Consider the following 17,572-nt stretch of genomic DNA (forward strand, 5'->3'; position numbering starts at 1 on the left):
TCCAGTCATAAGATTAGCGTTGACATGCTTTGCAAGTCAGAATTTTGAGATAACAACAATTCTCAGGTCGTACGTCTCATCATTTTGACTCATTTATTTTGCAGAATTTTGATTTTGAAAGTCAAAGAATTGACTGACTGTCTCATTGTCTGGAGTTAAAAAGTCAGAATTGTGAATTATAATTACTATCAGTTAATTTTGACTCTGTATCTCACACTTTTTCTCAACAATTTAAACATTTGAATCATTTTGCCTCAACCTGCTGACACCCACACACCCCTGTTGACTGTCAGCACAGCTACACTCACAGATAACTGAGCCTCCTACCTGCCTCTCAAACAGTGATCAACTCATAAACCTTCCTGAGACAGTACGGAGCTGAGGGATCAACAGATGTTAAGTCTGGCAGCTGCCATTCGGCTGCTAACAAGCAGAGCTAACTGCTAACGGCTAACAAACTCCACAAATCCATTCAGCAGCTCCACCATTCACAGACACACACACAAGGCTGTTTTATGGCTCACAACTCACACTAACGGCTCTGACTGTTCCTGCTGGCTACTGAAACATCCTGGTGCAGACTATTTACTGGAGTTTACCAGCCTGTCGCTCATGCTGCATCTGAGGATAATTACAAGCACGACCGTTGTTGGCTTTCAATGTCCGATAGTCCACCACAAACATTTTCATCACGTCTCGTCATTTAAAATAAAACGAAAGATTTTGTCGTAGTTTTTATCATCAAGATCTATTTTCAGCTTGTCATCATCTCGTTTTCGTCATGGAAGGAAGGTCGCTGATGAATAATTTTTGTCAGTTTTCATCAACAAGATTAACACTGCATACTAATATATATTCTAACCTAATAAATCAACATTTTGAGTTCATATCTTCAGTTAATCTGAAATTATCCTCATATCTGTCTCAGAATTTTGTCTTCTCTACTTCCTGTCTTATAATTTCAACCCAGTATCTCTTGAATCATTCTTGTCTGGAAAATCTCATAATTTTGACCTAGTAAGTAAAATAAAAAATACTATGCTATTATCTTCACCTAAAAAAGTCATAATTATGACCTGTAATTACAGTCTTTGAGTTTGACTTTATATCTATGATATACAGTACTAGTCCATAGCCATTGGTAGCTTTGTCACCTTCTACCTATGCCAGTCCTCAATGCCTATGTGCAGTTTCACATAGATTGACCACGTCAGTGAGTAGAAAAACGTGGGACAGACAGAATGACTGACTGACAGAATGACACACTGACAGTTTCCGTGATTATGTACAGCATACCATACCATGACTTAGTCATACCAAACATTAGAAACAACACCAACATTGGTCCACAGGGGGAGCCACAGCGATCAGTTGCATTTTAGCCATTTTGAAGCATTTTTCTGTTGTTATAGCGCCACCCAGTTGCCAATTAGAGTTAAATTTCTCCAGTCACCTTGAGGCGTCCTGTTCTACATATCTACCAAGTTTAGTAAAAATCCATATGGCGGTTAGGCCTAGATAAGAAATGAGCTCTCTAGCGCCCCCATTTTGTTTGATGGGCTCAATAATGGAGGGGTCCCCTCAGATTATGTGTGGTCATATGCCTACAAAGTTGCGTGGTGATGGGTGAAACCCTTGAGATGTTCTACACCTTTATGTGATGAGCCACGCCCTCCGCAATATTCATTGCCTTATAGAAGCTCAGTTTTAGGAAGTTTTCCAACTTTTGCCAAGAGGGAACTTTAGATATTGCTCCCTAGATTATGTTCACCCAGTTTCATGCAGATCGCTCAAACTTCCTAGGAAGAGATCCATTTGAAGTGTTTTTCAACAAATTCAAAATGGCGGAAAATCTATATAAGCGGAAGTTATGGGTTCTTGAGGCAAATGTGTTCCTCATGAGGAGAGGCATCTCTGTGCAAAGTTTCATGTCTCTACCACATACGGGGCATGAGCTATGCCCATTCAAAGTTTGACATTTCAGTGGGTTGCTATAGCGCCCCCCTTTGGCCAATTGATGTAATATTGCTTCATTGGCATCCTCCCATGACCCTCTACCACTGTGCCAAATTTCACATGGATTGACCAAGTCAGTGAGGAGAAAAACGTGGAACACACACACAGTGTTTGTTTTGTTTTGTTGACTTTGAGTTGAGTTTTCATCATTATATAGTAAGATAACAGAACTACATGTCACTCAGCTTGTGGAGCTCAAAACTCAACATCAATGTCTCTTTGCAGAAATCATGACCTGGTTACTGAAGATAATCCACAGACCTTGTTGTGAGCAGTTTCATGTAGGAACTATTTTCTCTCCACTGAGGTGCACCCACCAACTGTATCACTGCGCAGAAGGAAACGTGCATCTACTGCTAGCTCTCCTAGCACCACTGAGCTAGCTAACGTTACAGCTCAGCTGAGGAGGACACCATTAATGTTTACATGTCACACTGCCATGAGCACGAGCCTCTCATCCATGAGTAGATGCAATCTTCCTTCTGTGTTGTGATACGGTTGGCGAATGTAGTTCCATTATACTGGAGAGCAGGCAGACATCTCTACGTCTGATATCTCCAACACTCTGCAACTCACACCAAAACTATCTAGACTGATAAACAGCTCTACAGGTAAAAGGAAAAATATGTATTTTTGATGTGGGGGTGAACTGTGCCTTTAAATATCACTAACAGTGTGAAGGTTGGTCAGTTTATGATAATCTAAACTACCTGCTGTTAGGACAAAAGAGATTGGCCCTGATGTACGTACACGGTGATGTAATGGCTCCTCCCTCTGTTAAAGTTTCTTTGGTGTGTTGTCGACAGGTGCGCTCAGCTGTGAGGAAACGGTTCCACCGCTGGCAGGAGCAGCACTCGATCCGAGCCCGGATGACCCAGGCCATGTCCATCCCCACCTCACCTTCACGGGTCAGCTTCCACAGCATCAAGCAGTCCACGTCACTATGAGAGAGGAGGCCGGTATCGTCCTGGATACGAGCTTTAGGATGAAACCCCCCGCCGACTGTCGTCATCATTTTCTGCCACATCACTGGAGAACACTTTGCGAGCCGGGCTGTGGAGAGAGGCTGCATCAGTCTCCGAAACCTCAGGAGGGACATTATACAGAGCTGAGAATGGATGGACACGGAGATAAAGGACACTGCAGACGTTTGGAGACGAGAGGTTAGTGGATCAAAAGATGCACGTGACCAAGTTTGACTTTGAATCTGGGTGTGAATGTACAGCACTCCATATTCTGTAACGTTTGCCTGCCATAGAGGTCTCTGTTGTTCCTGCCTGCACACTTTGTTTTTGTTTTTTTGCTATCTTACGTCAGTGAGAACTCTGAGCTCGTGTCGCTGGACTGCACTGAACTGGATTCCATCCCAGCGGACACTGGACTCAAACCCAGTGACTAAATAATTTAACAGATTTTATTTTCATCTTTGTTTTCGATCGTCTGGTCGTAGTGTTTGTTCATTTGCTGTTGTGCTATCTTCCTTTCTGTTCTCAGCCAGCTTGGTGCAGTCGTGCTACGTTCATCTATTCTAAACACATTCCATACATTTCTACCTGAAGAGTTTTGTTCCAGAATGAAACCACGAGGAAATGTTGAGCACATGAGTGGGTTAGCAGTGAAGTTTGAAGAATCGAGCCAAAGTCAGAAGGCAGTTAGCTCGAGCTGCGTTCACATGCAGTCAGGCAGAAGGCACGGGAAAAACAAACAGTTGGACAGACGGGTTTATGTTGCTATGGTGACACCATATTGTTTACGAAAAATGGAATAAAACACATTAAATCTCATTATTTAATGTTTATCATTTTATATACGTATTCTAGGAATGTCCAGTGCAAGATGGCCTGTGGTATCTCCTCGTGTGAAGAAGCTACGTAACATCTGGTTGTAAATTCTGTCGCGGAAGACGACAAAAATTTAAACATTTTGACTTTCAGCTGCAGCGTCATCTACTGTTGCCGGTATCCTCTGCTGACCTCACCTGATTTTACCCTCCTGCTCTATTCGGTTTGCCGTCCACCGTCTCCCTGATTTCATATAAACACAGCTTAGCATTAGCTTAGCTTTAGCTTATTAGCTTAGCATATAGCCTGTCCTCTGTGTCCAAAAATCAGTGTTTGAATGTAACACAAGTGCTGAACTTAAGGACTAGTCTGAGGTGCTTTCATGCCACTTTATATTTCTACACCATCATATCTCAGAGGGAAATATTGTAGTTTTCACTGCACTACATTTACATTATGTGTTAGCTTTAAAGGGTTGCAACGCTATGAGATTTTGACGGTACGAAAGCCGTCTCAGAAAATATTGTGATTTCACAGTATTTTATATTATTATCAATCAGAACGACTCTTAAAGGAATGAAAACAGAGGGATTATTGTTGACTGAACAAACGTTTTATTACTATAACTGAAACTTGAAACTATTTGTTAATTTAAGTTTGTTTATAAAGTCTGTCCTTTAAAAATAACAAATAAAGGAGAGATTCAACGTCCAGTTGCACTTTTTTTTTCAGTATTGTAGATAAGCAAATGTACAGTGTGATAACCATCAACTTTTATATCACTGTAAACCTTAAGACTGGGCTATCGCTGCAACCCTACAGCTTTAGCTACTTTACAATCTTCATGTAAAAAACATTGAAAGACCTTTATGATTCCTAATATGTTTTGTTCGGCAAGATCATCTTAAATAAACACCACTTTATGATTTTTGAGGCATAAATTCAGTCACCAGAGGTAAAAAGCAAACGTTAGGTTATAAACAAACTTCACTCCAGTCACATGACGTTATGTCTCGCCCACAACGAGGCTGTAAAGTCATATTCGTTGTGATGATATTCTGTCGTCTCATTTAGCCAGGAGTTAAATGTTAACTCATCTCCAGGTTTCAGGACTCATTCCTGGAGCACTCTGTATGTTTGTCATAAATTAAATTATTTTTTAAGTTAAGTTTATACACGTGCAGTTGAAAGCATTCATTGATTGTTCAAGTAGTTAATTGACAGAAAATTAAACTATTTTGATTAATTCCAAGAGTAAAATCCTGCGTTTATATTAATGCATGCGTAATGATAATCTAATGATATAATTTATAAAAGTCACTGTCATTTTCCTGATTATATTTGCATACTTTTACTTAAGTAACATTTATTTGTACAGTGTGGTATCAGTACTTTAACTGAACGTGAAAACTAACTAAAACAGTTTCACACTGTATTAAGATATGATTGAAAGCTCTGTAAAATGCTCCTGAATGGACCTTAAGTGAAGATTATTTTGTCAAACTTCTGTTAACAACGTCTAGAATTAATTTTAAGGGATGTTTAGTGTTTTTGGAACAAAACTCTTCAGCTGAATAAAGAGACTTACTAATGTTGCCTCTCAACCAGCAGCCGGATGAGGACGAAGAGAACAGTGAGACGAGACGTTTATTAAAGCAGGAAGGAGTTTATTCTACGGAAGCCGAGAACAGACATGTTTGCTAATTCTTAATGATCACGAGTTAATTATTTTATTATTTTGAGATCAGAAGATGAATTTTTGTTATCTCGAGATTGCGATTTAATTATTTTGTTATCTCAAGATTACGTGTCACTTTTGTGGTTATCTTGAGAAAACGAGATAATCAACCCGTTACCACACGAGAAAGTTTCTTTATCTCTTATTACTTGTGATGTTTCTCAGTGAGTGCTCATCTTTGGCCATCATAAAACCAAACTGTCTGCTCCAACGACGTACCTGCAGCAAACAAAGCTACACATTCATGTTGTTCATGTCTCCTCCTGACAGTCACCACAGCTGAAGTCAGGTGCGATCAATTGAACCAGATGTATACGTTTTTGAGTTCTCCATAATTCTCTCATGATCTCCAGAAAACAGTTTGTTCCTCGTGATAAATCATCTCATTATCTTGAGAAATCTGATTTTGTTTTCATGAGAATCGACATAAATTAATTTGTTATCACAAGAAAATAAGTTTTATAATCTAAAGATACTGAAATAAGTTGTGATCTCGACATAAAAAATTGCAGGCTCGGTCTTTTCTCTGCTTCCGTACGTTCTTGTGTTATCAAGTGACTCTGAGGTGTTCAGGTGACTTGAAGCGTGACGTGACGTGACGTGACGTGACGTGAGCAGGCTACGCAGTAACTTTGTTTACTGATCTATTGTAAATATATAAATATGTAAGCTTTGGGGGTGGGGGAGGGGTGATGGGGGTTATTGTCACAAATATAAACCAAAAAACACAAACCACACACTGTGAATCATGTGGGCACATTCATCCATGTGGTCGACAATTCACAGTCCACATTCCTACGATACCAGTATGCCTAGCACCTGTGCTTTTTGATCAACTGCTGTTTGTCTCAAATTGTATATGGACCTCATCTTTTTATCGCCCCACGGAAAAATCTGTTTTTTATCCTTTTCAAGTGACGTGTGGAGCTCTGGTGGTGATGGAAAAAGACAACAGCATTTCTGTGGGATGGACATGATGTCATATTTAGAGACTGGAAAAGAACATGGATGAAACTCAGTGTTTGAAGGGTTAGAAAGTGATTTTTAAAAAAGGTTTTGCAAGATTGAACTGAGATTTGAAGACTGCATCATATTTTGATGGGTTGAAAAGAAATTCATATCTCTGGGAACATTTAGTTTTTAAGTTTTGAGTTTTCTCTCGTCACAACTTCAGCACTTGTTCAACACGTTTTCAGTTTCAGATTCGCCACTGTTCTCCCGGTGTGTTCTTGTTGGTGAATCAACATTTGTATTTTCTACCTACAGATAGATTATAGAGTATCTGTAACATGAAACTGTGCTGATTGTAGGAGAAACTGGGCTGGTGGGCGGAGTCATGAACCGCAAGGCTGTAATTTTCTTTCACAGCTGCGGCAACTATTTTTAGAGTTTCTCCAACACATTTTCAGTTTCAGATTCGTCACTGTTCTTCCTGTGTTTTTTTCCCCAGATTTGAAACCTTGTGAATGTTGATCTGAAGTTGAGCATATGTTGGAAAAAAAGTTTCTTTATTTGAAAATTTTCTGATGTACATTTGCGCTCGTGCTGCTCTTGACTCTTCTGTCAGAGTTTTAGCCTTTCTAAGTTTTTGGGCCTTTTGCAAAATATGACATCATATTCATCCCGTATCTTTCACAGCCACTGTGATGTGTTTTATTCTCATGTTAATCATCTGAAAAGGTGCCATTCAAAAGTTTGTGATCAGCTGTCGAATCTATGTTTTATGTATATTATGTGTATAATACAACATATTAACTATTTTAACAGAGATAAAAACAAAATGATCCAGACACCAAATTTATTATTTACAATTCATATGATTGTAAACCCGTTCAGTTGACGTCCCCACAGTGCAGCTCTGTCTCCTAAAGTATTATGTTTGTATATTAGCAGTCTGACTCACTGGATATAAACTGTGGCTGTAAACCTTCCATCAGGCCACTGATTCAGGTCAGCATTGTCGTTACCATCCGTGTTACCATCTAAATAAATGACACGTGTTGACAAAGCTTTTGATGGTGCAGTTAAAGCCTACCCACTTTGTTGGGTCTGTGAATTATTGTAAAGATCAACAGCAAATAAAACAACTTGTGAACGCACCTCAGAAAAGCCCAGACTCCGTTTCGCAGGACTTTCATGCCCCGATGTCGATCTGTTTTCTGAAACAGCCAGTCAGAGTTGATTCGTCACATCTTTCAAAACATCTTCAGTCAAACGTTACCTGAATTCGATCCTTTTTGCAGCAGAGGTCTGAACTCAGACTGTCCGAACTCCTCGCCGGATCAGCAAACTTTCTGTTGCTGCAACCAGCTGAGCCGCTCTCCCCCTGGCGAGTTAGCATGAGCTAACACAGCAGCTGCGCTAACGTCCAACACTGTACCTTAAACGGTCCCAAGAAGCTCACACTCGTAGCACTCAACTCCACTCTGACATTAAACCCATTAATAACCGTTAGGTAACGTTAGCCGTGTGATGCTAACAGTTAGCCCTGCGACTGTGAGAGTCTCCCAGTTTTATCTTGTAAAGCGAATGATAGATTCTCAAACTTTAAATGGGTAAGAAGTCCAGCTTGATGGTTTGGAGCCGGATGTTGAATGTGAGCCTCCTAGTGGGCCTCTTCTGGTGAGCAGAACTGGCGCTGCGGGTTGAACCGAACACGCGGCCAAGGCGGCCAATGCTAACGCTCATCAGACCCAAGAAAAGGTGTTGGTCGATACAGACAGCAGGACGGTGGCCATGGTTGTTTTTGTGGCAACAGTGTTGCCTGAATTTGCGTCTAATTGACCTATAGCTAAGCCACGCCCCCTCCACTCACTCGGACAAACTATCAACATTCAGTGCCCGGCGCTATGGCAGGTGTCACAGTACACGACATTTCACAGGAGGCAACTGATGATTTTTGGAGACATAACGATCAGATGTTATTGAGAAGTAACCAAAAGGGCCTAAACTACGCATTGGAGGGATATATTCATCATTTTATTGTTGAGAAGGTCGATGAAAAGCTTAAATTACAAGCCAAAATTTACAGGTCACAGTGTACGCTTGTGAACCGCATCTGGTTGCCATCACCATCAAAGACAACAAGTTAAAGTGCCACTGAAGTTAAGGTTTTTGGCTCAGAATATGAGAAAAGGATAACGGCCTTTTTACCATCTTTACCAAGAGTGTCTCTCCGTTAGTTTGGTGCTACAGTATTTACACTGAATCATTCAGCATAACGTTTGCCAACCTTTGTTATCTCTGCCATTACAGATAAGTTAATGAAGCTAAGCTCCAGAAGTTAGCTTAACTAGAGCCCTTTGGACAACAGCTAACAATGATGTACCATCACCAAAGTACAAAACTAGAACAAAATAGGCTAATGAACTCCCAGCAAACAAGGTGACATGATGAACAACGCAGCTAGGAGCTAACGTTAGGCTAACTTTAGCTAACGTTAGCTAGAGATGTTAAAGATAACTTTATATTTCTTTGCAGCAAAGTGACAATATGTTGCCTCAAACACAATGTTGACTTACCTTAGAACAGATGTAGACATCATTGTTAATCTTATTCACGTTGAGTTGATGTTGTGGTCTAACGTTACCACACAACTTTATCCAAAGGAGACACTTTTCTCGCTTGAGATGTGGTTTAAAGTGTAAAAATACACCTGGTCGCCCAGCCTCTCAGGATACCTTGTGTCAGAGTTGCATGTACCCCATGCACACCGTTTGACCATTTTTAAACTTCAAATCTCAGAAAAAGCTCATAAAACCCAACAAACTGACTTTCTGTAATGCATTTCAATGGACGTCCAGGCAGAGAATGTCCCAGTGTATGGGAATGGCTATACGCACTGTGATTGGCTCATCACGTTTGAGGGCGGGGCTTAGCCATAGGTCAATCGCATCTTTGCATCAACTTACACGTGAGTCACTCGTGCAAATTGTTTTTATTCGTGCGTGGCGTGAACACAACATCAGGTTCAGGCAACAAAACCCTTTAGTTAAGGTAAGGGAAAGAAATTAAAGACAATGTCGTCACTACGACTAGAAACTGTCGTCTAAGATTGACTTTACTGGAGGAAACAAATTAAATTTGTTGTCAGTGAACATTTTAGTGATGCAATTATATTTACAACTTGTCAGCAACATGTCCTCATTATGTTAATCGTTATTACTCTGAAGGACAGAACTGCTTCTTCAGATTAGTTGTACATAAACATAATTTCTGGGAGACAGGGCTCCACAGTGCTGCATGAGGGGACGATACTGTTGCAGCGTCAGTAACCCTCGAACACTGAGACCATTCAGACACACAGAGTCGTCCTCTCAGCGTCAGTGTCGGCAGATTACAAACTTTTGAACGGTGTATTTGCTCAAATGAAATTGTCTGGTTCTGATTCACAGCTGTATGTAAATTAATTTCCCCAAAAAGAAAAGTTAATTTGTTGTCAGTGTCAGCAGGAGCAAGCAGCAGAGGATGTTGGTGACGTGTGGTCACTGCAGCACAGTTCAAAGGTCAGACAATGATTGTTGGTCGTGATGTGGTACAACATGGTGGTCAAAACGAAATCACAATGTAACTCACCATATTATTATTTATTACTATTTATTTTCAATATTGTTATTTTCATACTTGAACAGATGTGAAGAGGTAATAAACTGTGTGTTGCATTTGACTGAATGAAAAATTCAACAGTGTGGAGTTTATTTATAGAAAAATATTTTATACATAAAAACACAGACGTTCAGCGGCGCCACGGAGGAACAGGTTTAAAGGCTCTAAAGCATCACCGTGTCTCCTCGCTCCCCCAAGAGACAACAGCAGACAAGAAATACGTTTCCAGCATCGTGTGATCCTTTTAAGCTTTGTGTGTGTGTGTGTGTGTGTGTGTGTGTGTGCATCTCAGAGGAGAGCTGTGCTTTTAAATAAGATCCTTCTGCCCAAGTGAACATTTTCTCAGCTGAGGAGCTTCTTCTGTTTTAAATCAGTGACGTCACACACAGAGAGACGTGCGTATGTGTGTGTGTGTGTGTGTGTGTGTGTGTGTGTGTGTTCATGATGCTTTTCTCTTGAATGAATCTTGATTTTAACACAGGACATTAACAGTGAAGGAGTTTATACAATGGTCTGACTCAGTGGCGTGAGGTCATTACAACAGACCCCAGTGCACACTGTTGTGACGAGCCCTCGTGCACGCTTGTTACTAGTTATAAGCACACACACACACACTCACACACACACAGCTGGCAACAGTCTATAAAATGCCAGAGGAATCTAATTTAGGAGCGTTAGGGACCAAGCAGTGAGGCAACAAGGACACAGCAGTTGTTGACAAAATCGTGTGTTTTTATTTACCCAAATAAAGCATGAAAAGTTACAAACCAAGTTATGAGCAACTATAAGAGAGGTCGACATAACGTAACTGTACTCAGTATAAAAACTAAACAAGGTGTTAACTGAACAAAGCGACCTGTCAGAGTGACACAAGAGGACGGATATAGAAGCCTGGCCAAACCACATAACACACAGGGGGCTCATCAAAGTGGACGCCAACTAAACACAAAGCAAAACTGGGCCCTATGTTCAGATCTGCTTTTGTCTAAATGAGTGATAGGATGTTCAATATGTGACATGTCTCCAGTACGAAGCTAGGGCTGACCTGCCTGCAGCCCGTGAGCGCGCGCTATATTAAATAATAGGGCACTCAGACAGCGTCAAACAACGTCAAAATACGTCCACTAAAAGTGCTTTTTTTTCACACAGATAGGCTCGGATTGTTAGTATAATTATCTGACAACATAACGGAAAGGAGAAATGAACGTGTGTGTTTACCTTTAGCTGGATTCAGACATGTTCCTCTGCCTGTTGCTGCTCCCTCTCTCTCTCCTCGTCCGCTCTTCAGTTTCAATGAGCTCTGCGTCCGTGTACGTCGTGGTCAAAATCGGGTCAAAATTCAGCCATGACTACTCCAAACAGAGGAACTCCTGGCGTTTGTAAGGTCACTCCAGCGGTAACTTCCTGCAACAACTCAAATCTGGCAAGACGTGAGATTTCAGAGCCAGACTTTCACTCTCTGAGTGAGTGTTTTGACTTGCCACAACAAACATGTCCGAATTTGTACCCGATTTTGACCAACTGGATCTGGATGAGCCATTTGAGTTTGATGAGCGCCCGTATTTATTTGAACACGGACGTACACGGATGCAGAGCTCATTATTTAATATAGCGCGCGCTCACGGGCTGCAGGCAGGTCAGCCCTAGCTTCGTACTGGAGACATGTCACATATTGAACATCCTATCACTCATTTAGACAAAAGCAGATCTGCACATAGGGCCCAGGGTGAAAACAACATTAGTTCCCCTTTAATAGGTTGTGTCCAAGGTTCGTCCTGTTTACTGCAGTAGTGAATAACATTTCCACTGAATAAGAACTAGGGATGCATGATATTGGATTTTCTGCCAATATCCAACATGCCGATATTTAACAACTCATTTGACCAATAACTGATATCAATTTATCCACCTCTTCCCCACCTAATGTCAGTGATCATTAAGTCTCTTCTGTAGTGGAATTAACATGATATTATACATGTATACTCTTATCGTGATGGCCCACCTGCAGATGGAGACATGAAACACATAATTACTGACGGACCAGTATTACCAGCACGTTGGTTGATTCCAGTATTTCATGTGTAAGCCAAAATCAGCCAATACTGATGATGTGCCGATATTATCGTGCATCCATAATAAGAACCTTACGGCCTTACGGCAGTGATTGCTCCAGGTATTAGATAAACCCTCAGGTGTTACCAAGGAAACCATGTTGTGGTTCGTGAAAAACTCAAAAGTTTTTGACAACAAAAAGCATAAAAATATGAATTAATATTCTTCTTTTATTTCTTTGGTTCGTGACCACGGTATAAGCAGGATACTGCCTGACAAGGTGTCCGTTATCCCTTTTTAACCAGCTTCGTGAAGGCAGCCGTCCTCCAGTTCACGCCTCCATGACAGCTGTTAAAAAGTGACAATGGCAAAGGTGCATACAACACACATAAGACACCGTTACACATACAGATATATAGAACAGTGCCCACAAGGCGCACACTCCACCAGGTGAGCCAGAGGAACATACACTTTTAACAAAATATGAATTTACGAATAAATCTCGATGTTTTATTTTGGTAAATACAGATGGAAACTTTATAACAATAACTTTTTGTCATGTTTACTGAAACTGTCAGTAACCTTGTTTCCATCTAAAAGTGAGTCGAATCTTTGGGAAATGTGCATTTTTAGAAATGTGAATCATGTGTTTCCATTAAATGTTTGGAGCGTGAAAACACCACGAACTCACACGAGTTGTGAGATTACCTGGCCGCAGAGCCGGAAACAAAACAAATCTCACATGCTGTTGCCGGCAGGTCATGAACATGTGCATGTAAGAGGGAGCAGGGCAGGAGAGGAGAGAGAGAGGACGAGAGAGGAAAAGGAGAAGCAGAGCAGTGTCCCTGGAGATAGACTTCTGTTCACACACACACACACACACACACACACACACACACACACACACACACACACACTCCTGTCTGTCTCTTTCTTTGGAAAAGCAATAAACATATATTCAAGTCTCTTAACTCAAGAAACAGTTGATCAGTCACGTGTGTGTAAGTGCGCTATGTCAGACTTAATTTGAATCAAACTGTCTCCATCCCCCGTTTTGCAAATCAACCCTTTTTCGCATCAGCCAAAACCCGGCCATAGCGAGCGTATTTTAGTTTGTGCGAATCAGTTAATTCAAGCTTTGTCGTTTCCATCAACATTTTCCGATGCGATACTTCGAGATGCGCATCTTAACAGGCTGATGGAAACACGATTGTGTGTTGAGAGAGATGTACATGAGACAGATCATCTGCAAAAAACAAGAAATCATGTCCCTCCTCTTCCTCTTCCTCTTCCTCTTCCTGCTGCCTCTGATGGTGAAACAACCCGTTAGAGCAGCTGTCAGTCTTGTTTCAGTTCCATCGTCACTGCTCGTCACTGTGTCCTGTGATGAACACGAGAGGAGCTCTTCCTGTTTAGTGACATCACACTCTTGATGCACAGACAGAAACGTGTGTGAGGAGCTGCAGAAATCGTCAGTGACAGAGTTCATGATGATTTTAAATGATCACAACAAACACAAAGTGAACATGAACTTTTCATGCAGAGACTTGAGAGAGCAGCGAGGTTGGTCTCCGCCTGCAGAGCGGCCTCAGGCGAACTGATGCTGCCATCTTACGCGCTCATTGTTACCGTCAGGGTTTGTAGCTGCGGGCGAGTCGCTGATTAGACTCTCTTCTTATCTCGTTAGTTTAACAGTCGGAGCTGCTGCCAGTGATTTCATGATGACTGTTTGTCTGGAGGAGTGTTACTACTGCTGTGTTAGTGTCTGGTGCTCTGTGCTGAAGGGGCTGCATGCCTTTATCAGCTCCACAGAAATTCAACAAAGGAACTGGAAGAAAATCAGTAACTGTGCTGCAAAGTAACTGAGTACTTTGGTACTTGTTTTTGAGTATTCACATTTTTATGCTCCTTTATACTTTACAACTTTTTACTGCACTAAAATTATAATAATTTTACTTCAGTAAAATCTTGAATTCAGGACTTTTACCTGTGACAAAATATTTCTACACTGTAGAATTGCTTCTTTTACCCACTGTAAGAGCTCAGAGAACTTTTTCCACCACTGGTTACCAGAACCTTTAAATATTAGTATCTTACAAACAAATATTTTAAGTGCAATATTTTTTAGAATATGATACTGCATTATAGATTAAACTCTACATCAACAGTATATAAAGCAGTTAAAATTCTCTCCAGCTCCACCAGCTGTAACATTTAAATTCTGCATTTAAATTCTTGCACGCAAGACCAGCGAAAGCACGTGAACACACACAATGGTGCCCATGTCTCACGGTCTCGCACAAGTGTGCACACGTGAGCACGGTGTCCAGAGAGGCAGTCAGAGCTACAGGCTACAATGAGGCTAAAAACAGAGTTCAAATGAGGTTTTTCCAAACAACTTTTTATGTCGGGGCTTCAGGACACTTGGATCACTACGGACGAGCAGTATGGAGATATTTTGTGGTTTCAATGATGTGTTTTTGGACGTTTGAATCTGGGGCGCCGTCAGCCTCCATTAGGTGGAGTTGTGTTGCTACCTCCTCTCCCCTTGGATCTCTGCAAGTGATGTGAGGACTCTAAAACTTCACCTGAGCCTCCCTCGGCATATGGGTGAGTAGATAATGGCTGAGTTTTCATTTTTGGGTGCACTATCCCTTTAAGTGAAATTTTAAATGTTAGGGTTTCAGCTTTAGCTCTCCCTTGTGTTTCCTGTTCCCCCTCCCTCCTGTCTCATATTGGTTTCCAGTCTGTCTGTGTGTGTTTGCTGGTTCCCTCCTCCTGTCGATCCTCCTGAGCACCAGCAGCTGCTGAACCTGCACACTTGAACCTCATCTACAGTCCGTCCACTGCAGTATGAAACCTCGGCTCAGACATTGTTCAGTCTCCTCTGTGGTATAGACATCAAGACCAGCGTCTACGTTTTTAGACACTTTGTCTGTTTGTACTTTTGGACCTCAGTTCACACATTGTTCAGTGTCTCAGGTTCAAGAACAGCCAGCCACATCCAGCCTCGTCCTCGTCTCCTGCCTCCAGATCTGGACTGCTCTGCTTCACCATTCCCCGCCCACATCTGCCATCGTTTCAGTCCAGCCTTCAGCCCCCGTCCTCAGACTACAATAAACTGCCTTCAACTGTTCTCAGTCTCCTGCTTGTGTTTGCATTTGCATTTGAGTTGAACTGTCACAACAGTAACACGAGCTTTTGTCTGTCAGAAGTGAATAAACTTTATTTTTCAGGGCGTCGGCAGGTTATGAAGTCTCAATATGTCTTCCTTTTTATTTTTAAAGTAATTAAATAGTCTTACATTTGAATGTGTGAGGTCTATATTCTCACAAACATTTCAATGAGTTTCATTCAACATCTTTTAATTTCTTTTTCTGTAAGGTGCTGTCACACCTGCACCTTCATTGGGCAGGTGTGAACACAGCAATCACACTCAGGTGTGCACCAAAGTATCAGTAAAGTGTAACTATAAAATGAAAGGATGTTTTGCTGCCTCTCACAGCAGCTGGAGTCTGAGGAAAAATCACTTCATTCACTGGGCCGACTTTCACTGAGCAACTTTTAAGGTGGAACGTTAACTTGTAATGTTACTCAATGCATGAGTTGATGACGTGAATCCATCAGCACACCTTAAATTTCACTGTGACAACTTTGACCATCACTTTAGTTTTTATATGACACACACTTTTAGTAATGACTTTAAAAATATAGATTCATTTGGAGCGGATTATGTGAAGGTCATATATTCTAATCCTCACTTCCTGTGGGCTACAGCAACACTAAACCCCTGAGCTTGCCTGAGAAGGACTAAATGCACAAAGCTGCTATTTTGAAATATCCCATGGAGAGAGACTCTCACTGCAGCCTGTTCTATTTTGTTGTGAAAATGTGGGCGTGCAGCCTCGTTCTGTGGACGATAAACCAGGTGCAGACTTCCATCTGTGTCACCGCTGATGAGGAAATACAGCGAGTGCTGGACGGAGCAGTGAGTGACAACAACCCCGCCCACATTTAAGAGGACTGTCTGAACACACCGAGGGTCTAAGTACCATGTCTGAAGGCTTACTGCTGGTTCCAGAGGTGCTGGACTGAAAGGGTTTGGTGGAGACGGGGCTACAGAGACAGACAACCATTCACACCTACGGACAATTTAGAGTCACCAATTAACCTGCATGTCTTTGGACTGTGGGAGGAAGCTGGAGCACCTGGAGGAAACCCACGCTGACACGAGGAGAACATGCAAACTCAGCACAGAAGGGCTCCCTCACCCTGAGGTTCAAACTCCCCACTGTACCAGGAACCCTCTTGCTGTGAGGCCACAACCACTGCAGCACTGTGCCGCCAGCCAAAGATCATTTCTTCATAAATCAGTCTTAAATTGGTTTGAAATGATCTTTAAAGCTCTGAAAACACATTAAGTGTCTGATACCTGCAGACTCTTTAATTCTAGTCAAAATAAAATGTTGCACAAGACGTCCAGAACATTTCCATCTGACTGAATGATGCAACCATAAAAACAAAGAGTCTCGGCCATCATGTGTCTTCAATAAAGATCTGGAAGAAGCCGACAGAGAATACAAATGACATCAGACACTGTGGAATAAGGCAAGTTTAATAACTGTGAAGCTGAGGGGGAATCTGTACGTTAGACGTTTAAATGATGAAAGACAGTCCTGCTGATCTGAAAGGTCCCAGAGGGAGCTGTCATGCCAACAGGCTCTTTATATGCGTGAGAGCTCAGCTCCTAACACAGTCACTCCACATGTAAACAATACAACTGTTGCTGCAGCGTGAGTGACGCCGGCTCCGACCAATTTTAAAAGGCTTACTGTCGCACGGAAACATCTTAATAAAGCACGTTCACTGTGGTGTGGTGGGCGGGGACCACCATTAGACTTTATTTTAATTATGTATGTGTGAAGACCAGAGGAAGAGCAAGTGTTCAGCTCCTTTACTTAAATACAATACCACAAGGAAAAGAAAACACTGAAAGTACAATCAGTAAAATAAAAAGGCAGAAAATGTTCCCTGTGACTGGTGTACTGTTTATGATTCAGAATAACTGTGAAATATATTATATGATGCACAAAAGAGCAGAGGTCTCCTCCATGACGCATCATGCTGACAGCGTTAATGTCTCTTGTCTCTCCTGGGTTATATCTGGCAATTTTATTTATATAGTCTCATGACACATAAACTCAAAGTGCTTTAAAGACACAAGAGATGAAATATAACAGAAACAACACCAGAACACAGTTTGAGTCATCAGCTGTACTATAAAGATAAACAAATGCAATCATATCACACACACACACACACACACACACGTACACTCATCGGCCACTTTATTAGGTACACCTTGCTGGTACCAGGTTGG

General features: G+C 41.5%; 1 protein-coding gene across 2 annotated transcripts in view; it reads left to right on the forward strand.

Moving 5' to 3' along the window:
• The window catches only part of LOC125880668 (corticotropin-releasing factor receptor 1-like), a 99,674-nt gene extending 94,492 nt beyond the window's left edge, over positions 1 to 5,182 (forward strand). For both annotated transcript variants that reach the window (XM_049563354.1, XM_049563355.1), the window contains one exon: positions 2,823 to 5,182. In XM_049563354.1, the coding sequence (XP_049419311.1) occupies positions 2,823 to 2,963 (141 nt within the window). In that variant the 3' untranslated portion in view covers positions 2,964 to 5,182. The remainder of the gene's footprint in view (positions 1 to 2,822) is intronic.
• Positions 5,183 to 17,572: the final 12,390 nt, after the last annotated feature.

Source organism: Epinephelus fuscoguttatus, linkage group LG20, assembly GCF_011397635.1.
Source record: "Epinephelus fuscoguttatus linkage group LG20, E.fuscoguttatus.final_Chr_v1".
NCBI classification, from domain to species: domain Eukaryota; kingdom Metazoa; phylum Chordata; class Actinopteri; order Perciformes; family Serranidae; genus Epinephelus; species Epinephelus fuscoguttatus.